Genomic DNA, 23246 nt, shown 5'->3' with positions numbered 1-23246 from the left:
TTAGGCCAAGTGCCAGGGCATGAAGGCCATCAATTAAAACAATTAGTGCTGCGTCAGTCTGTCAGCCGCAACCAGAAACATGTTTTGAACATTGGTGGAATTTAATTAGTCGTATAGAGCCCGCCTACTATATCTGGTCATATATGCACGCATAGCTTAGGCAGAAGAACGTCGTTTTCCGTATCCTCTCTATAGAGGGGCGGCGGTGGCTCAGGGGTAGAGTGCCTGGATGGGAACCGCAAGGTTGCCAGTTCGAACCCGGGCTCCCCCAGAGTTACTGTCGAAGTGTCCTTGAGCAAGACACTGAACCCCTAATTGCTCCCGATGTGCTAGTTGGTGCCTTGCATGGTTTCCACTGCCATCGGTGTGTGAATGGGTGAATGTAATGCACAATCTATGTAAAGCGCCTTGGATAAAGGCGCTATATAAATGCACCATTTACCATTTATTTATAGAGGGTAATGCGTGTGACATCATCCTCAAACCAGGAAGTTATGCAGGAATGCCTACTGAGTGTCAAAAAACTACTTTCTGGCCTTGACAGGCCATGCATCCAAACAGAAAAGTCATATCTAATTGCATTAAACGACATTAAACAATGTTAATCTCAATTTGCCTGTCACTTTGCCACTCGATTTGCCATTCACTTTATGCATGCGCATACCCTCTATACCGGATTTCCAACCTGCAACGTGAACGTGAGTCATTACGCTGACTGACATAAACACACGATTCAGAAGCACATCAATTAAGAAAACTCAACTAAAGACACTTGTGTGTGTGTGTATGTGTGTGTGTGTGTGTGTGTGTGTGTGTGTTAATCTGACCGATTCTGACGTTAGTAGATAATGTTTTGATTGTTTTCCTCGTGGACATGCGTTTGTGGGCACAGTGGCAGGTTATTTAATATAGTATTTTGATAGCACCAGTGCGCTCCGGGGGGGGGGGGGGGGGGGGGTCAGGTCTTACCAGGCCGGAGTGAATAAACAGGCTTCAAAATAAAAGCAATGCCGTTTTAGCCCATGCATAAGGTAAAATTAGAAAGTACGTTTTATTTTCACATTTCCGAGTAACCTTTGACTTTGAATTTGATGTAAATGCCCAGGTCTGCGGTGGACTATGGACGGACAAAGAGTGCATTCAAGCACACATTCAAAGTCTTAAAGCATTTAAGCTAGTAATCTGATTAACTGGGAACGTACAGTTAGTGGGAAACCAGTGCCTGAAATTAACGACACCCAACCTATAACCCAGCGGTGGCCTAAAGGTTCATTAAGAGGTTAAAGTTTAGACGTCAAAGGTCAGGGGAGCGGAAGACCGCCCAATTGTTTTACTTATGTAAAAGTATCAATACGATATACGATATGTCGCTACATGCCTAGTGTGCGTTAAGAGGACAGGATGAGGTGTTCGTTATACCTGAGCCGTGAGGAAGACTTTGAGGTGTGCGTTGGAGGACAGGATGAGGTGTTCGTTATACCTGAGCCGTGAGGAAGACTTTGAGGTGTGCGTTGGAGGACAGGATGAGGTGTTCGTTATACCTGAGCCGTGAGGAAGACTTTGAGGTGTGCGTTGGAGGACAGGATGAGGTGTTCGTTATACCTGAGCCGTGAGGAAGACTTTGAGGTGTGCGTTGGAGGACAGGATGAGGTGTTCGTTATACCTGAGCCGTGAGGAAGACTTTGAGGTGCGCGTTGGAGGACAACACGGGGTGTTCTGCGACGCGGTTCAGGAAGCGATGGAGGGCTCTCCTCCTGGTCTCGATGAAGTCGTTGTTGAAGCGCTCCACCATGCCTTTCATCACAAACTTCTCCGGCAGCGGCTGTGACGACGGGGATGAAGAAAAAAAACCAAACAGAAGCTTCGTTTATTTCCGCTCCGATTCATTGCCAGACTAGACTACCGTTAACCAAGGACTATTCTACCACAGGTCGTTTCGAGGAAGCAATCTGATTGGTTGAAACAGCCTTCTAGCCGTGGGTTAAAAACCAGCACCGTTCAACACCTAATCAAAACAAAGAATTCAGCTGCTCTGTTCTCCCAGAGCGCTAGCAAACTCGGTGGCTAGGCTAGCTAGTTTCTTGGGACATTTGTGGTCGTAGTGACTACATCTGTCATTAACCCATTCTGACCGGGCACCCATTTTGGTGTTAGCATCATGTTATGCTTTAGCTATTGAAAAATAGCAGATCTACAAGCTCATATCGCGCCACCGAGTGGCGCGATACGAGCTTGTAGGTCTGCTATTTTTGAAAAATCGAAGAACGACTGACATTTTTCTAGAATCTGATCTCAGGTCAGAATGGATTAATCAGACCAGTGTGTGTCCAGTGGAAACCTCGTATGAATCTGATCTCAGGTCAGAATGGGTTAAAGAAATATATTCTTTCCGCGATTTTCTTAGTTTTAAGGGTAACTGTGGTAGAATTGCAATATTACACTCGAGGGTGTGGGTTAACGTGATTATTGCCACTGCAGTGATGCTTGCGGGACTCGACTTACCCTCTCGTGTAATATTGCTTAATTAAGTGTAGTCGCTTATTTGGGCTCGTTTCCTGATGTTGTTTAAACCATTGAGTTCCCCAGAGTAATGTATTTGTCCAAGGACCCTACAACATAAACATATTTGGTGCCAGGGACCGCCATGCCAGATTTGTGTTGTTAAAACATTTGTAAAACATATTCCACATTCGTCACTTTTTTCCCCCAATGTTTATTTTTTATTTTTTTTTATAGCAGATCTACAAGCTCACAACGTGTCTCATCGCCACGCGTTGTGAGCTTGTAGATCGGCTATTTTCAAATCGCCTATAGTCGCTTCTTTTGGGGCTCGTTTTCGTGGAACGGGTCACAACATTTCCGTCACAGAATCTGGCAACGCTGCTCCTCGGCCGAATATATATACGTACATTGATGATGAGCGTGGGGTGGGCTTCCTCCAGCTTGCCTTTCAGCCACAGGAAGTCTTGATATCGCCGGCGCACCTCGTACTCGCTGGAGTCGAACTCGCTGCGCGTCGTCTGCATGGGGCGACAAAGACCGTTTCAGATGTCGTGTCGATTGAGAACTTTTGAGACACATGTCCTGCCACGGGCAGTTCACCCTTTTTCAGCCTGACTGACTAACCAGGAGGCTCTTTCTGCCTCGTTCTGCCCTGGTTCCGCCTTTTTCTAAAACATCATTTTTTTAAAACAAACATGATATATGCCCAGTCACCATGCTGCACCTGTGGTGTTCCTTATTACCGACACCAAGTTTAAAATAAGAATACCAATACGAAGCAACTGGAAAAACACGTTATTTCAAATCGTAGTGGATGGAGAGAGAAAGGTTTTTAGTCCAACCAAGAGGACAGGTGCGAAGGGGGGCACAACCACGGGCGGGACTTGACAACGGGTGAATTCAGTAGATTGTCAGTGCATTGACAGAAACAGAACATTGTCGGCGAGAAAGGGGGGCATTTGCCAAAGGTGTTACATGTGAATTCAATTAGCCCTTCGCTAAATCCCACCCCAAAAAGCGATTGTCCAATGCCAATCCAAATAGTTTAGCAACTGTTGCTATGCAGGTCAAGATTTCGCCACCTCATAACACAGTCAGTGTTATTTTGCATGGCATGTGTTGTTGAACACATACACGGACTTAATGTCTGGAAAGTTACACGCCCAGGTGATGCCAATAATACTAATGACCGTAGTCTTACCCTGCAACATGAAAACTCCTGTCGGGTGGTCGATAAAAGTTGATTTCTCCCTCTGTCATTTCCTTGCATTTCTAGTTTATATAAATAATGTCATGCAAAGATGTGTCCAGTGCATAGCCTACTGCAGGCCTGTTGAATGATTTAGAAGACATTGTGATGCTCTTGCTACTGAAATGATTGATTATTTATATGGAGACATGCCGTCATTTTAACAAAATCCCGTCATTTAACCTGCATCTCTATGGGGGAGAAGGACAGCTTGCCCCGTCACTTAGGAGGGCTTGGGGAGGACGGGCTTACTTCCGATTCCTTGAATAGATGGATTTCCTCTGCTGGGAGTGTGTCAAGGAGTGACACTTCTTTTCAGTGACAAAGCAGTGGAATTAGCGAGGCGAATCAGTGAATGAAACCTGCATTGTCAGAAAACACAAATGATCTGTGTTCTAAGATGGCCAGGATCATCTGCATCTTGGCCAAAACTAGGCATATATTGAATCTAAAAGCCTTACACACTCTTTATTGTGCACTTATCCTACCATACCTAAATTATAGCACAGAAGTTTGGGGAAACACCTATAAGAGCTCCCTAAATGGTTTTTTTTGCGGGGTTACTTTATGGAGTTAACTTCCGGAAGAGATAAAACAAAGCAATAGTATATGCCACAGTTTAAACATCAATATAAGAAAAGCATTTTTTAAGAAGTACAGAAATGAGGAGGGAAGCCAAAATGTATGATGCGGATGGAAAGTTTTGCGAGTACTTCAACACCACTTTGTGAAGTGGCGTTGAAGTACTAATGTACAGTATGTGTAATTTCTCTATTTAACATATACCGGTGTATATATATATGTTTCATAAAACGTTTGTGTCAATATAAAAACGTTATGAAGGCGTAGGAATTTATAAGCATCCGCTGCTACCTGCTCCTTTTCAAACACCTATTGTCTATTGACATTATATATTTTTTAAAGATATTGTGTGTCTTTACTTTTGTTTTGTGGTATTTTATTGTAAGAAAGAAAGAAAGAAAGCATTCAGGAAAAAGATCAGGAAACTGTGAAGGGTTTAATTGACACATCTGTAACTTGAACGCCTAAAGGCCCAACCTCTGAACCCGACTCAGACCTGAAATTGGTCCTCACAATGTTTATTTCTCAAATTAACTAAGTGCATTTACTTAATTAGTCCAATGTTTAGGTATTTGTACTCGAGTATTTCCAATACTTTTACTTGCACTCCACTACATCTCAGAGGCAAATGTTGTACTTTTACTCCACTGCATTTATTTGAAAACTTTAGTTACTAGTTACTTTGTAGATTTTGATTATTATTCCAAAACATACATTTCAACACTATATACATTTTGGCCATTTGAAAATAGCAGATCCACAAGCTCACAATGCGTGCACGCACATGCACACGCACACACACACACACACACACCTTGGTTTCTACTCTGTACACGATGAAGGTCTCGATGGCGGTGACGTGGCTCTCGGGGTTGTCCACGGTGATGAAGATGTCTTTGGCGTCGTGATGGTCGGCGGCGGTCTGTTCCCCCTCCCCCTCCCCCTCCAGCCTGTACTGGTTGACCATGGAGCCGGGGGAGCGAGGCATGCTGGGACACGGCACGGGACTGCCGTCTGTCAGGGACGTGTTCTGGAACGCAGACAGACACACAGACAGGACGCATGGAATGAAGCAAAAAAATATATCTCTCAAGGGGATCGGGACATAAAAAAAGTGTTTTTAAGGGTTTTCTGAGCTCAATTGCACCCAAAAAACCTGAACCGTTCACGTTTTAACATGCACAGTTATGTATATAGTACAGCACGGAGTACAATATTGCATCCCAAAAAAAAATGAAAATATATATTATGATGATTATGCAAAAACAATTGCGACCGTCTCACATGATTGCCATTAGACGATGATGTAATCACTGTGTGACAGGCCTTTTACAAAATGCCAAAAGAAGACGCCAAATAAGACGCTAAATACTACAAAACCAGAATAGTCGGTCCTAAAGAAAGTGACGGTTTTTGGTTCCGACCTCTGGCAGCGAGCTACTGTAACAGTATACAATCATGTTGAGTGATCCGTCTCGGCAACAACAATACATCGTGACCTCAAAGCCCACGATAGCATCGCATGCTAGCTGGGTGGATGGCAGCGGCCACTCCATACAATGGCTTTGATTCTGTCTCCCTTTAACCCATTCTGACCTGAGATCAGATTCTATAAAATTGTCTTGTAGATCCTGACAGTTTTCTGAAAGAGCCATGTTTCTATGTCAGTCGTTTTTCAAAAATAGCAGACCTACAAGCTCGTAGCGCGCCACTCGGTGGCGCACTATGAGCTTGTAGATCTGCTATTTTTCAATAGCTAAAGCATAACATAATGCCAACACCAAAAGGGGTTCACGCCCCAAAATGGTTTAACCCATTAAGACTATATCTAGCCAACAGTTTTCTGAAGAACGTTTCTATTCAGGTGGTGCTCAAACTATTTCTGTTCAAGGAGCCCCAAAATGACATGCAATTGGCCGCCGACCCCCCCTCTGAAAATATATTGTTCCAGGGACTCCCCCAGAAGCAAAGATGAGTTAAAAATGTTTACTGTGAAATAATGATATATTCAAAAGGATTTGCACCACATTTTCATAGGTTTTTTTCAAAAATAGCAGATGTATACAAGCTCAGGCTATGCTATGTTTCCAACAGCTAAAGTTTAAAACTTTAAAATAATGATTAAAGTGGTTAAAAGCTAAAGGCGACACAGGTCTCAATGGGTTAGCTGTGCTCTTGAACACAATGGTTGGTTTTGTGCAGGAACCTGCATTTGACCGCATTGCGAACCCAAACACACTAAAAAGCACCGTGTCCCCCTTGGCTCCCTGGCTGGATTGGACTCACATTGTCCCAGAATAGACTGCCCGGAACATTCTGGTGGCCCTATAACTGGGTCCTGGGGCGATAGGACTTCAAAGTCAATATAGCCAAACCAGTGTTGTTTTCGTCGACTAAAACTAAGACGAAAAATGTTCGTCGACTACCTATTTTCACTGACAAAAACAAATGGAAACTAAATGAAGACTAAGCTACGATGACTAAAACTAAGACTAAATATACTGGCAATTTCGTCGACAAATAAAAACTAGACTAAAATGTTAGGAAGGGACTAGTGGACAAGAGATCCAGTACAAGTCCTTTTACACTTGGTTGCATGCTGAAAATAGCTGATCTACAAGCTCACAACGCGTATATTTAGTCGACTAAAATCTTATTACATTTAGTCGACTAAAATCTTATGACATTTAGTCGACTAAAACTAGACTAACACTAAGACATTCCAGGTGACTAAAATGTGACTAAATCTAAATGAAGTTTCAGTCCAAAGACTATGACTAAATTAAATAGACATTTGCTGCCAAAAACAACACTGAACCAAACACGATTATTTCAAACTTTTGACCATGGTAAAATTTGAATTATTTCCTTCTACAAAAATAAGTGGAAATAGCCGATCTACGAGCTCACGACGTGTCACGTTGTGAGTCCGCGATGTGAGCTTGTAGATCTGCCATTTCCACTATTTCCGTACACCAAAATTGCACAACGCAGTGTAATAAGCACGCGGTTAAATCGTAATCGAGTGAGTTGAATTGAAATATGTGTCGATCTTTGATGTAAGAAATAAAATAAAAACCTGCGTCTCGATTAGTCTTAACCCATTTTGACCTGAGATCAGATTAAAAAAATGTCTTCTACATCCCGACAGTTTTCTGAAAAAGCTATGTTTCTGTGTCAGTGGTTCTTCGATTTGTCACGGACAACTGGACGACACCACACTGTCCTCCTTTGTTTTCCGAGTTGATCTTAATACAGTACGTCACAGTCAAACGATGTGTTTGTCTGTCAGCGTGTATCTATATACATTATGCAAACGTCCAGGGAGCCAGCAGAAACTGAACTGTTGGAAGGTTGTTGTTTTACAATATCCACCAATCCAATAGCCACTCCACAAATGAGTAGGCCTACCTACGGACGGACGGACAGGTCCATGGCACAAAACAGATTGGGCTCCGTGTGGGGGGGGTCCTCCTTGACGTGAAAATGTTTTGAGAAGCACTGCTTTAAACAACATTAGGAAAACAATCCCCCCAAAAAGTGCAACCAATTATTTGCAGCAAATTAAAAAAACAAGCCCAGAGTCGCTTATAATAAGCAGACATGGCAACACCGGTCGTCGTCATCCACTGCACTGTAGTGTGGTGGTGATTTACCTGCAGAAACACCAGTGGTGGAAAGTACCTACCGGTAAGTAAATTTACTTAAAGTACTTTGAGTTTTTTCTTTTTTACGTCACTGGAGTATTTCCAATTTTACTTCTACCCCACTACATCTCAAGAGGCAAATACTGTACTTTTTAGTCCACTACATTCAATTGAAAACTTTAGCTACTTTGATTAATATATATAAAAAAAAAAAAAAGCCACTTCAGCCATTTGAGAAAATAGCCGATCTACAAGCTCACACAATGCGCCGCGGTGCGACGCGACAGGTCAATGCGCATGTGTTTTCTTTCACCGTTTGTTTTGGTAGACGGGAGATGTTTTCGCAGCGAAAACCCCATCGACACAAGAGCAGTGTGTTTCTCTCTGCATGGTATACGAAAACGCAAATGACTGGCATCCTTCAAAACGGGCCTGAAAATGAAAAAAAGTCCACCTTTCAGCACGCCAAAAGGGAGAGGAAATGATCGCTCCGCCCATATTAGTCAAGTGACTAACCCCATTCATCCCCCCCCCCCCGCTCAACCTGTACATATCCATTTTTTGTATTATTACTTTGTATGATGATTTGAATTTTGTTCAAATGTCATGATTATGAATTGAATACCCATGAAGTATCCAATCAATAAAAACACCGCCACAGTAAAAAATGAGTAAAAAATAATTAATTCATTACAAATGTCCCATTTGTTTCACAGTGGTTTGGAAAGACGTCTTGTAGATCTGCTATTTGAGTATAACATAGGAGTTAAATGGTTAATGCATTATGTTGTAATAATAAGCTAATTAACATTCATATGTTAAATGTCTGGGTTGGAATCCGGGGTAGAAGAGGAACGTTACATAGTGTACTGATACTTGTTACATAGTGCAGCTAGTACTACTAGTGTACTGATACTTGTTACATAGTGCAGCTAGAACTACTAGTGTACTGATACTTGTTACATAGTGCAGCTAGTACTACTAGTGTACTGATACTTGTTACATGGTGCAGCTAGAACTACTAGTGTACTGATACTTGTTACATAGTGCAGCTAGTACTACTAGTGTACTGATACTTGTTACATAGTGCAGCTAGTACTACTAGTGTACTGATACTTGTTACATAGTGCAGCTAGTACTACTAGTGTACTGATACTTGTTACATAGTGCAGCTAGAACTACTAGTGTACTGATACTTGTTACATGGTGCAGCTAGAACTACTAGTGTACTGATACTTGTTACATAGTGCAGCTAGTACTACTAGTGTACTGATACTTGTTACATAGTGCAGCTAGTACTACTAGTGTACTGATACTTGTTACATAGTGCAGCTAGTACTACTAGTGTACTGATACTTGTTACATGGTGCAGCTAGAACTACTAGTGTACTGATACTTGTTACATAGTGCAGCTAGTACTACTAGTGTACTGATACTTGTTACATAGTGCAGCTAGTACTACTAGTGTACCGATAGTCTGATACTCGAGTAATGTTGCACTTAGTTGCTTAACTTGCTTTCCACCACAGCTGAAGCTTTCGCCTCTTTTTGTATCGCTTCTGTTTCCTGTATAAACAACTGGGAGAAGATACTGTGGTCAGCAGAAAAAAAAACATGCACTCGCACACACACGCACACACATAGCTATCAGAGTGGTCCAGTCCTCCTGGCCTCCACACACACACACACACACACACACACACACACACACACAATTTTGCCCATGACTTCTGACAATAGCAGATGTAGAAGCTTCACAACTTGTGTACTTGCTATTTCCACAACCACTATAATAATTGGAACTTTTCAACCATAATCAACATGCCCAATAGGAATGTATTAAATAGATTCAACAAAAATGTCATTATTGATTATCGATTCAATTTGATTAATTTGATCAGTTTGAAATCAATTAAATGTACCGGTTTTATTAAATGCTGCCTGTATCCCTAAAAACACCATCACCCCCCAAATGTAAATTTAGCAGCAAATTTAACCTATTTTGGGTGGGAACCCCTTTTGGTATTAGCATTATGTTATGCTAAAGTTTAGCTATTGGAAAATAACAGATCTACAAGCTCGTAGCGCACCACTCGGTGGCGCGCTATGAGCTTGTAAATCTGCTATTTTTGAAAAATCGAAGAACGACTGACATAGAAACATAGCTTTTTCAGAAAACTGTCAGGATGTAGAAGACATTTTTAGAATCTGATCTCAGGTCAAAATGGGTTTTAAATAACATAGCAAACAAGCTCTGTCAGTGAACTTGTAGATCGGCTATTTCCAGTGAAAGGTTGGTGTAGTAGTCCTCTCGCCAGAATGTGAACCCGTTTTAGGTGGCGGCCATATTGAATTTGGGCGCTATGGCGACCCCGAAGGTCGCCGGCTCGGGCGCCCTAAAGCTAAATCATTAGAGCATGCCCTGGGCTATAATACAGCTGGGCCAAATTTGGTGATTTTAGATTGATTGGCGCGGAAATATCCGTATAAGGCCCGGGACTATTGCTGAAATAATGTCCATATAGATAGGTGATTATGCTAATTAAAGCTAACTGTGCTCATTATGGAAATTTCTCAAGTTAGCATACAGCAGTTTCTATACATGCTGGGGACCCGCATACTTAACATTTTTAACATCCACCTTTGGTGTATAGGCCTGTACATGTCCGGGTTCACAATGGGGCTCCATGGGCTGGCCAGTGTCGTTTTCGTCGACTAAAACTAAGACGAAAGATGTCCGTCGACTATCTTTTTTCCACTGACGAAAACTAAATGGAAACTACATGAAAACTCTGATGACTACAACTAAGACTAGATAGATATACTGACGATTTCGTCAACAAATAAAAACTAGACTAAAATGTTATAGGAAGGGACTAGTGGACAAGAGATACAGTATAAGTCCTTTTACACTTGATTGCATGCTGAAAATAGCTGAATGGGCTATTTTCAGCAAGTGAAAAAAAACAAACAGGCATTACGACAGCATCAAGGCCCGACTAAACACATTTTGTTTGACTAAATCAACTGTAGATTTAGTCGAGTAAAATATTATGACCTTTAGTCGACTAAAACTAGACAAAAACATTCCAGGTGACTAAATGAAAACAATTCAAGAGACTATGACTAAAACTAAAATCTAAATTTGCTGCCAAACACAACACTGGGGCTGGCAAGTAGAGTATAGATGGGAAAAGGAGCACAGCAAAAAATACTAATAGTAATACTAATTACTATTAGTAATACTAGGACAGTATATAGTGGGTCTCTATAGTACTATCGAGTCCAGTGGTTCCCAAACTTCTCAGCCCGTGACCCAAAAACAGTGAAAATAGCAGATCTACAAGCTCACGCCGTGTCGCTTCACGCCACGGTGTGAGCTTGTAGATCGGCTATTTTCACTACTTCTTAAATGTGTGTTGTAATTTATGGAATTTCTTGGATTTTTCTTAAATTTCTGGGAATGTTCTTTTTCTTTTTCTTTATGTTTTGAAATAATAATTAAAAACAGTAGTCTGTACTGATCTGAGGTTTTCCACACTGTCAAAAATAACCCACACTGGTGTTTTTTGAAGTCTACCACAAATGGACACCTACAATTCCAAGAGTGTTTTAACACAACCTTTAACCTCTTTAAACGGTTATCTTATTCGTGGCCTGTGTAACCAAACGTATATATGGACACACTCTTGGGTGTTTGTGTCAGGTCAGGTCCTGTCGGGCGTTTAAGAGGAAAATAACATCACCTGATCGAGTGAACTTTGGTTCCATTTCTGTTGGATAAAGCCCAGCGGCTGTGCATCGCTGATTCATGCTTAAATGATAACAAAGTAGTCCTTATAATGTCCCCTTGATCCCTATAGCTGGGGATCAAGTATCAATGCCATCAGCTGATGATCAGCATCATTGACACTGAGCAACTTATAAACAGGCAGACAGAGAAAATGGAGAAAATGCAGACAACAGTCACTCAAGTGTGCTGTACTTCCACTTTAGTTTCTATAGTATACTTTATCGTTTATACTTCTACTGCCTGCCTCCACCATCTCAAAGGCAGATATTGTACTCCCCCCCCCACCCTACAATTACTAGCTACTTTCTAGATTTGTATTATCATTAAAACATCCCTATTTGATACATTGACACAAGCACACACGTATTGCAACTAAGGCAACATTGTTGTGAGCTTGAAGATATGCTATTTTCTCAAATAAATTGAAAGCATTGAACCATATAGCTTGTTTTAAAAAGTGTGCATAATATGACGAGTACTTTTATTCCTGTATTGGTACTTTTACTACTTTGGGTACATTGTCATGCCAGTTTAGCACTTTGTTTACTTGGGTAACAACATTTTGAATGCAAGCCTTTTTACTAGTAACAAACATTTTGAATACAACAAGCTTTTTACGGGTGAGACAGTATATCGGTAGGCTACACTGTGGTATTGCTGTACCTTTACTTATAGTAGCAATAAAAACAAGTACACATAGCCACCACCGTTTCCTTGTTGAACTTTGTCTTACAATAATAGTTAATTCATGGGGGACTATACATGTCACAGCTTGGCTGCATGTCCACGTCGCAGTAAAGTTTGGAAAACTCTTTTTGAAGTCCAAAAAGAAGGAAGGAAGGAGGTGGCAGGCATTCCTCACCTTACTGAAAACTTCCAGGTCATCGTCCTCCTCATCCAGATCCAGCATAATGTTATGGTTCTGTCCGTGCGCGTCCACCGGCTCCGTGCGCGACAACACACACGGCTGCTCTCCCATGGTGGTGGTGGTGGTGGTCGCGCTCATCACTGGTGATTATATTAGAAGGACAGATTTTGTGGATGAGAGTGAGACACACGGAGCCCTCATCGGTCTGTCAGCAGATCTGCTGATGTTGTTGTGAATAAAAAAAACTACTTCCAGCTCAACTCAACTTCTGTCCACAGTGCAGGGAGAGCTCGAGCTCGTCCCCAGTGCGCAGGAACGGAAACGTTGCCAGGGAAAATAAATTAAAAAAAAGAATCCACGCAAGAAGACCAGAGAAGAGAGCAGTGTTGCCAGGTTCTGAGAGGGAGGGAGAGGGAAACAAGTAACCGAGTCTATGAAAAACAATCTGGGTGGGTAGGCTACTCATTGTTGGCAAAACAATTAACATTGAATGGAAATTGAAAACAAGCCCAAAATAAGTGAGAGTTGCCACACAGGCAGCCGAGGCAGGTCAGTCAAAGAACAAGATTCCTTTACAGGATCCCCTCACTGGTAAAAAAAACACCTTGAAGAACTTAACAGGCACAAACAAGGGACTAAATTATTTTCGCTCCTATGCCACCAAAATGTGGAATGCCCTACAGTCATTACGACATGCAAATCCCTTGACTCCTTCAAAACCGCTCTCAAAGGGCAATTCGAAACCGGCACCCGTAAAATCTGAATCCCCCCCTTTTTCCCCTCACTGTATATGTTTCTTTTCCCTTTTTACCTCCTTTATGATGAATTCCTCTTCTGTTCTTTGACTATATAGAAGTGTCTATTTGTACATCTCTAAATGTTTTGATAAAATTAACATGGTGGATCCTCTTGTAAACAAGTGCAATGCTTAATGGTGTCGTCCACTCACAGTTAACAGTCTTTGTATTGAGTTTGTAATATGCTTGAAATCATGTACTGTAATTCTGCAAACTGTTAATAAATATTTAAATCAATCAAATCAATCAAACTCAAGGTTCAAGGTTCAACGTCAAGGTTGTACTTTATTCTAGTGATGGGAGATTAATCGGCAAACACATCGGCAACGGCCGATTTTAGTTGTTTTTAGATTAATCGGCATCGGTTCGATTAATCAATCAGACCGATTCATTAATCGGTCCAATTAATCGGTCTATCTTTACAGATAAACAAGCCCAAAGTAACAGCTTGAACAGATCTATACAAGCTCACAATATTAAATATAAAAGGTATTTAAGTTAAATCTGACTTGCCTAAGTCGGGTGCAGTACCTCGTCTAGTGCAGACACCCTGTTACATGTATTTTTCAGAATGGACAAAATTATTATGATTTTTCAATACAGAATGAGATCATATCGACATCGGTAATATCGGTCATCGGCCATAACAGCAATTAATTATATCGGATATCGGCCAAAATGTCTCATCGGCACATCCCTACTTTATTAAGTTCACAGTGTTGGAAAAAGTAGGCTATACTTACATTCTTTTCAAGGGTATGCATGCATATAGTGAGTGGAAAATCGAGTGGCAAAGTGCAGTTTAACGTCGTTGTTTATTTAACATTGTTTAATACAATCAACCACATAGGACTTTTCTGTTTAGATGTGTGGGCTGTCAAGGCCATATTTCTTTGTTTTATTTTTTGCCATTCAGTAGTAGGCGATAATTGTAACGTAAAACATAAAAGAAAGGAAGAGAGTGCAAAAGAGAGCAATTATTATAGATTCAAGAGCATCATCAAATCAAATGTACATGTGCATATAATATTGGTACAATGTATTTGTATAGTATATAGCCTATATCAGCAGCTTTTTTCTTTTCTTTTTCCCCAGTATATGCATTAAATACACAGGACAGGTCCACAATGGAAATAAGTCCTCATCTCTAATTGGACCCTCGTCTGGTTCTGACAGACTGGTAGGGGTGTGCAGGCTGGGTGGTGTGTATTAATCCAGTTGAAGTATTCCTTTGGTACGACGACTGCAGCGGCGGCGGGCCCGGGAGAACAAATAACGAGACACGAGGCAGTGTCACGCTAAAGGTTCACAAAGTCTATTACACAAATAGGAACATATATAGTGCTGGATAATAATGACGTGACAATAAGATATGATACAAAGTACCAGGGCCGGTTGGTTGTAGCCTGGCCCACTAGGGTGGGCAGGACGAATATATGGGCCTAATGGGGGGGCATCCCTGCACGCGCCGCATAGCGTAATAACCCCCCGAAATGCATAGAAAACTACGCGATCATCATATCAGATTATCTATCTATCTTCTCCTTCTTTAACCAACAGTAATCCAATTCCCATCAGCACCAATGTCGTTTAACAGCACTGATGGCAAACAGAGCTCAGATGCTCTAAACTTCTCTAACAATGCTGAACACCCAAACAGAAATGATATTATTGGTATTCTTTCATATTGGCTAAAAATAAATATTCTCCATAACATTTGATTGAGTCTGACCAGTGCCTCAGTGAGGTGCATAAAGTTCATGCTACAGTACCATGCAAGGCCAAAACAAACTTATTATGGAATACTGTAATCAATTAATTGGTATTCTTCTCATGTCAAACTGTGCATTTTTATTGCAGATGATTCAAGTACAGTGTCCTTTGTCCTTTTGATAATTATGCTTTTATATTGTTTATGCAGTATATATTAATCTGTCCGACAGCAACACAGTTCCCTAAAAGATGATCGTCCGAGACAGTATATATTAATTTGTCTGACAGCAACAGTTCTCTAAAAGATGATCGTCGTGGTGCTAGTATTATATTAATCTGTCCGACAGCAACACAGTTCCCTAAAAGATGATCGTCCGTGCCAGGGCCCCTCCTACGACTGACCAGGTCCACTCCTGCTCTCACCAGGCCCAGGACCTGTGCGTTGCACCAGACTCCCAGCACCAGGCACTTCATTCAGGAGTGGTGGACTATAATGGCCCTCCTAAAGGCCTCACCAAGGTTTGTTGGGCTTCCTCCTCACGGAGGACACAGGCTGGTGTGCTAACCCATACTGCTCACCCGGTTGCCGTCTACATTCCGGCTGTCACCCGTCTCTCCGGTGGTCACCAGACTATACCCGGTTGTCACACAGTCTATTCCTATGAATCACAAAAAAATAGAATAACTATAACAAAATATACATCGCATGGATGCACCTGGGACCCCCTTAGAATCGGCCCTGCAAAGTAGGCTACCGTGACTAATGCAGCAAGGCTGTCCTTGCTGGCGCTGAGATGTCTCTCTTAGCCTATATATAAAGTATGCTACAGTACAGGCAGTACACAATACATATCAAGTACACTGTATCTCACACTTAGATGAACATGGGCAACTCATAATATAACACTCATCAGTCCTCAATCAATCAATGATATGGTACGGGTATGGAGCTAATAAAGCTGACTTGGCAACACTGAAAGAGAGAGGATCCATGCAGCTGTAACACCGACACTTGTTGCTCTATCGAATACTGGGACTACAGAGGGCGCTGTTTTGCGTTTTCTACAACTTTTCTACAGAGCACCGGAGTCCTGACGTCACTGTCAGGAGAGGGCGCCAGTCCCTTCATATAAGAACTGTGTTCATCCCGGCCTTTTCACTCATATGGATATGAAGCATCAACGGAAGGTGGAAATGTACAAATATACCCAAAGAGTAACACAATAAGCACTAGAAATGAGTCAAACAACCCAGAGACTACATTTCCGGGTAGGCGGTGTGTCTGCAGCTGCCCGTCGCACAACAGAAACTGACATGTTAATTTTTTTTTTTTTTCTTCAAACTCAGCTGATTTTGTATCTTCAATATATCCTGAAAGTTTAGAAAATGGCCTGTACAGTATGGCCACCATTGACATCCTATATTTATAAGGCAAATATTTTCTAGATTTCCTTTTGCTTTAAGTAGCATGTGACACTAGGGGGGGTTTCATGGTTCTGAATCCATTCCAAGCATTAGTTTCGCATAAAAACACTCAATGCGCCAAATTTGGCCAAATAAATAAAGGGTGTGCTTCCTCTGGAGACTGTCCTTTGTTTAAGGAAGTATGGGTGCTCAGCTTTGAAAATAACTTAACTCATAAACCCCATTTATTTGGTTTATGAGTTTAGATTTCTTATCAAAATTGACAATTTGGCCAATGTTTGACTTTTGTATAGCTTTGTTGATTAGGCTATACGTTCGGATGCAGTAGGCCTATATATACCGGTCTTATATTATCCCTTTTTTTAAGGTATTACAAAGGTCATAAAAGTCACTTTACTGTCATCTCTCAAACCCTTGAAATCATGTCAAGGTCTATTATTTATTGGGAATTTGAGCCACTGACCGCCATTTGATGAGATTTAGCCTCTCGGACCAAAAACGTATTATTATTAATATTATATTTTGTTGTCGTTGGATACGATTGTGTCTACAATTCCATGTTGTATTGACGTGGTACCACGGGAGGGATAAAAGGGCAAACTATGTCTCATACATTATCTTCTTGTAGATTAAGTAATGCCAGATGTTTAACAACAATTAAAACGATTGAGAGCGTAAAAAATTATATGGTTTAATTTGTTAGAGCTTTAATGTATACGGGTCAATTTGGTTACAAAACCCAGAGCTCCTTCATTTTCGCTATATGGGGACCACCTGGAAACCCATCAAAGGACCACTCGTGGTCCCCGGACCCCTGGTTGAGAAACACTGCTATAACAATGACAAACTCTGCACAGCGACAGGTCAGTTACATCTTAAACACATTCAGAATGCACCGTGCATGCAGTAACGATCGCAATAAAACACCCCCAAGTGATCCTCATAACGTATGCGTTCTGCACTTCAATCATCACATGTGACACCGCATGCATGCGCTATAATAGACCAATCCGTCCCGTGGGTTGCCTGAAGGACCCTCGTTCAAATGATGCTCGTTACATACACAGAGAGCGAGGTTATGACATCACTCTTAGCGACTGGGCCGGGGGGGGGGGGGGGGGGGGGGGATTAGCACTATTAATATTTACTGTAGGCAGGGAGTGATGGAAAGTAACTAAGTACATTTGCTCAAGCACTGTACCCCCAAGTTTTCTTTTTGAAAAAAGTTTGAAATACTTTTACGCCTATAATTATGTACACCTGTAATTATTTGAAAACTTTGGCAATTTGTGTCATAGCAACACATTGTGGGCTTGTAGATCTGCAATCATCAAAAGGATTTTTTTATACATTTCATTTCCTTTTTTCAAACTTTTACTTTTGTCCCTTTAAGTACATTTAGATTCCAATGCGTTTTGTAGCCTACTTTTACTCAAGTACATTTCAAATACCAAACTGGCTACTGTGCTCCACTCACACCATGAGACACAAGTACCAAGACCAACCAGTAGATGTCCCTGTTGCACAACTGGTGGGGAAGCAAACTCACCATAGTACAGTGTGTCACTGAGAGACCGGCTATCACTGCAGGTCACAAAGGCCACAAATGACAAGTGGAACCCTTACGGGTTCATTTAGTTTAAAAAATGGGAACCGTCTCATTATGTGTGTGTGTATGTAATGCACAATCTGTATACAGCGGCCTATATGTCAGCTGTTAATTTACAGCCAATCTGCAAGCATGCTACGCTTCGCAACCTGACACGTTCTTCCGATAGATCGGTATTTCGGGCTTTATAGTTCATTAGGCTAAACATGACCCCCTCCATGAAAGGTGCTATATATAAATGCACCATTTCCACCATTTCCCAATATGCGATATAGAGAACAATTATGCTTCGGTGAACATATATATACCGTATATATGTATGTGATCGCGAAGACGAAAAGCTCCATTACGAAAAAGTACAAGACCATGCAGACCTCCCCGGCCGCGCAGCCGCGATCGATCCAACGTACGGCAATAATAAAGGCATCAGATTGTGATGCGTCAACTGAAGCCTGCACTGTCAACAATTGTTCCGTCGCTGCTCGCGATCAATTCATATAGGAGGTGGGTTTTTTTTTTTTGGTTTTGTTTTAACTCCCTCGATTCCCACCGCTCCGGTTCCGCTATATCGACGCACGCCATCTCATTGCTCAGTGAAACATCAACAATTATTCCTAATGGACATGCATGGGATAATCAATTGAAAGCGGTCGAGTTTCTCCCTCTCTCTCTCTCTCTCTGTCTCTCTCTCTCGTCGCTCTTCTTCGAGATGCTTCCTTCAGGCCTTGTATTGACAACAACTGGCTGCAGCCAGACATGAGCCTAAAGAAATCGTAGGCGCAGACGTCTCGGCGGTTTTTAGACAGCTGGTGGATGGAGAAAAAGCTCCACGTCCGCCGACGACTTGCGCGCAACGGCCAGCCGACAGCTGACGCTCTCCTCTGCGGCAGAGACAGCTGCCGACAAGCGTGTGTCACCCGGCAGTGATAGGCACTAGCCAATGGAACAGATGCAGCCGCAGCCCATCCACTGGGCGGGTATTCACTTGTAGTTTTCTTCTTTCACGGAGTCAAACGCCCCCTGGGCAGTGGGCACCTCGAAGTAACATTCTGTCCACTCCAAATTGTTAACAAAACATTGAAAAATCGTCTGAAGAAATGTAAAGCAGTGGTTCTCATGTTTGCTTCAGATCACCCCTGTAATCTTTTCATCCATGGCACCCCTGGCTGAATTACATTGTCATTTACTGTAACCCTGATCCATGATGACATTGAAAATAACTTTATATTTATAAAATAGCGCGTTCACTTCACCCTCCACAGCCCTTCTCATCATCAATAACCTCATTCTCAGTGGTGTAGTGGTTAGGATTCTGTGCTCTCACCGCGGCGGCCCGGGTTCGATCCCCGGTCAGGGAACACTGTTTTATGATGAATTCCTGTTCTGTTCTTTAACTATATAGAAGTGTCTATTTATACGTCTCTAAATGTTTTGATGAATTGAACCATGTGGACCCTGTTGTAAACAAGTGTAATGCTTAATTGGGTCGTTCACTCACAGTTAACAGTATTTGTATTGAGTTTGTGCTTGAAATGTATTGTAATTCTGCAAACTGTTAATAAATATTTAAATCAATAAATCAAAAATATCCTTCTCCTTCTCACCGCCGGGTGACACACTTCATTTTTATGCTTGTCGGCAGCTTACATCTGACGCGGAGGAGAGCATCAGATGTAAACTGGCCGTCGCGCAAGTCGTCGGAAAACAAAACTATTGTAGCCTCGGCAGGGAGGCGAACCCGGGTTGCCAATTCCAAAGGCATATACATTAACCACTCGACTAGAGAGTCATAACTTGACAGCCATGTTGCAACGCAGCAGCATATAGCCTACACTAGAATGCGCCTTTGTGTCAACATCTTGTCACTCACTCACTTGTCACTCTCACGCCCACTTCGCCAACCAAGAAATAGAAGACTACATGCCATTGAATAGGCTTCCGGGTGCGTCCCCTCTCGGGACCGCCCACTTTCCGCAGAGTAGAGCGGAGACGTCTGCTACCTACGATTTCTTTAGGCTATGGTGTGACTGCAGTGACTCACAAAGGAGCGTCTACTCCTAAGTGCACAAACACCCATAGACACACACGCATGCGCATGCGCACGTGCACGCATGCTCACACACACAAACCTACACACACATGCGCGGATACACGGCACGCACACACTCACGCGCAAGCACGCTCACACGAGCGTACGCACGCATGCACAGATACACGCACGCACGCACGCACGCATCCCTGTTGGTATATCTCTTGTCCTATAATGTCAGCTGTTAAGTTACAGCCAATCTGCAAGCGTGCTATACACATCGCAACCCGACACGTTCCGATAGATCGGTATTTCGGGCTTTAAAGTTTTTTGATTGATTGAAATATTTATTAACAGTTTTCATTGAATTACAGTACATCTCAAGCACAAACTCAATACAAAGACTGTTAACTGTGAGTGGACGACCCAATTAAGCATTACACTTGTTCACAGCAGGGTGTCCACTTTGTTCAATTCATCAAAACATTTAGAGACGTACAAATAGACACTTCTATATAGTTAAAGAACAGAACTGGAATTCATCATAAAGGAAGCAAAAAGGGGAAAGAAACATATGGGGAAAGGGGGGGGGGGCGGTGGTAGGGGATTCAGATTAATTAGGCTAAAAATGCCCCCCACCCCCCAAAAAAAGGAAAGTAAAAATTACCTTCGTGAAACTGTTGTCCTCGCAAGTAAAACGTGTGTGCGTGCGTGCATGCGTACCGTGCATGCGTGAGTGTTTGCGTGCATGCGTCGTCAGGTATACATCCGTGCCCCCCCCCCCAGTTCAGATTAGAAGCTTCTATAATGGTTATCCAAAAGGTCAGGGTTATTCTCAGTGTGAGGAGGAGGATTCCAGAAAGCATCGTGGCGCTGAAGCATGCGGGCGGGGCACGTGCAGAGGAAAGGTCACACACACACAGACACAATCGCATTATCTCTCTGCCATTTCATACCAGTATGGCTGTCTGATTGATTTCTCCTTTACCAAATAGGAGCTTCATCTATAAGCCTTCCCATGCCGCTTACTGACTGTCTATACGTTCAGGGAGTCTTCCCCTCCCCTCCCCTGCCTTACTTTTGTTTTGTCGTTGCGTGCGTGCGTGCGTGCGTGCTTTCGTGTTGAAGTCACAGTAGAAACAGGTTAATGTTCCAGCGTCTTATCTGTGATTACATGGAGATCATGTAGCCTACGTGTCGTACTCGTACATGGCATGCAGCCTTATTTCTGCTAGGGAAAAAAAAGAAAACCATGCAACGCTACAGCGCTATACACAAATGCCAGTGTATATCCATCAAGTTTATCCTTTATCATTGTTTTGTTTTTGTTTTTTTATGAAATGGTGGAATGGCCTTCGCTATGTGTACCGGTGTACCATAGACACTTAGATGTGTGTTGGTTTTATCTGCAGTCTTAAAATGTGTGTAGGGGGGGGGGGGGGGGGGGAGAGAGAGAGAGAGAGAGAGAGAGAGAGAGAGAGAGAGATTAAATGGGGGGGGGGGGGGGGGGGGAGGGGGACATGGCCACCTGGCTGTATACGGATGATGCGGGGACTGAACAATTAAAAATCAGTTTAGCGTCAAAAAGCTTTGCTTCCTAATTAGCGCTAGCTGCTGCTGCATGCGGCCGGGCCAGAAGCACATGGTCCTCGCTCTGCCTCGCTCTCGCACGTTGGGGGGGGGGGGGCTTGGGCTCCCCGCTATAACTGTCCCATTGTCTTTCCATCCACTGCTCACACAACGATAACGCATACCGAGCCCATTCAGACAACGAAGGACTTAAAAAATGAGTTGCGTGCCAAATTGAGAGAGAGAGAGGGAGTGAAGAAGACATTTTCTTTTTTCATTCAGACACAGGTGTGTTGTCCCGTGACGGTGACGCGATGGAGGACACAGCTGCCGGTCGTCAGGGAGCAGACAGTGGTGGGGGGGGAAGCACTCAAATGTTTTACCTAAGTAAAAGTATCAACTCTGCAATATAGAAAAGACATATATGGCTGTATTTTGCGTGTCTTATAGTACCAGGTCTTATTCCCTAACTTGAGTAAACTAAAGACCTGGAGGCGTGATCAATGCTCTTTGGCCACTCAGAATAGCCAAATGGCAGGTCTTTAGTTTACTCAAGTTAGGGAATAAGACCTGGTACTTAAGACACGCAAAATACAGCCCATACTCTGTTACAAGTAAGAGTCAAAAATGGATTAAAAGTACAAAAGTTTTGGCATCGATGGAAGTGTATTTCATCAGGTATATGACGAAGACCCGTCGAGGATGTAAGCCTTGTGTCCTCGTGCTTTAATAAACTATATATAGGCGGGTAAAACATGGTTTGACCCTAAAAGAATAGTAACAAAAGGTTTCTCAACTGAGTTTTGTATAGTATTAGGTGTCCTAAATAACATACTAAAAGTTTAACAAAGTTGGACCACCCGAAATGTGTTTTTTTAAGATGGCCGCCGCCAGTTCTTAAAATACCATTACTCCTCCATTATTCATCCTAGAAAAGTAATTTTGGTGTCTAACCCTATGTTTTGGTTATCTAGGAATCAAATTAGCATATATACATTTTAGTCAAGCAATTACAAGTACAATGATATAGTAAAGCAATTGGTTATAAGGTTATAACAGTGTAATAGGACATTACCCTTTTCTATAATGCCGTACTGCCCAGGATTGGTGAATTCATCACCTATACAAAATTCACATTCTGTTGAAGCTTTCAGGAGATTTATTTTGATACCATAGCAATAAGGAATACATTCATTATTACTGGGCGGTACTGTCATATGATGTGACATTTGTAAAAGCATGGCTGCCAAGTGATAGACTCATTAGACTGGGAATATATGTTTTTTGAAAAATCGAAGAACCACTGACATAGAAACAGCTTTTTCAGAAAACTGTCATTTTCAAACAGACATTTTTACACTCTGGCATTGGGTCCTTTAATCCACATCTTTATTACGTCATCATTGAGAGCTAGTTATACCAGTTATACCCTGACGTCATATGCTGCTACGATACGGGAGGGC

General features: G+C 42.2%; 1 protein-coding gene across 1 annotated transcript in view; it reads right to left on the bottom strand.

The window, feature by feature from the left end:
* Nucleotides 1-12906, bottom strand: part of snx7 (sorting nexin 7) — a 57732-nt gene extending 44826 nt beyond the window's left edge. Inside the window, exons 1-4 of the mRNA XM_080794080.1 lie at nucleotides 12636-12906; nucleotides 5148-5363; nucleotides 2910-3020; nucleotides 1664-1822 (exon numbers count right to left, since the gene is read on the bottom strand). Coding sequence (XP_080650206.1) covers nucleotides 1664-1822; nucleotides 2910-3020; nucleotides 5148-5363; nucleotides 12636-12779 — 630 coding nt within the window. The 5' untranslated portion in view covers nucleotides 12780-12906. The remainder of the gene's footprint in view (nucleotides 1-1663; nucleotides 1823-2909; nucleotides 3021-5147; nucleotides 5364-12635) is intronic.
* Between the last annotated feature and the right edge of the window lie 10340 nt (nucleotides 12907-23246).

Source organism: Protomyctophum bolini (genome assembly GCF_963924005.1).
Source record: "Protomyctophum bolini genome assembly, chromosome: 21".
In the NCBI taxonomy this organism is placed as follows: Eukaryota; Metazoa; Chordata; class Actinopteri; order Myctophiformes; family Myctophidae; genus Protomyctophum; species Protomyctophum bolini.
This window is presented reverse-complemented; position numbering and strand designations above follow the sequence as displayed.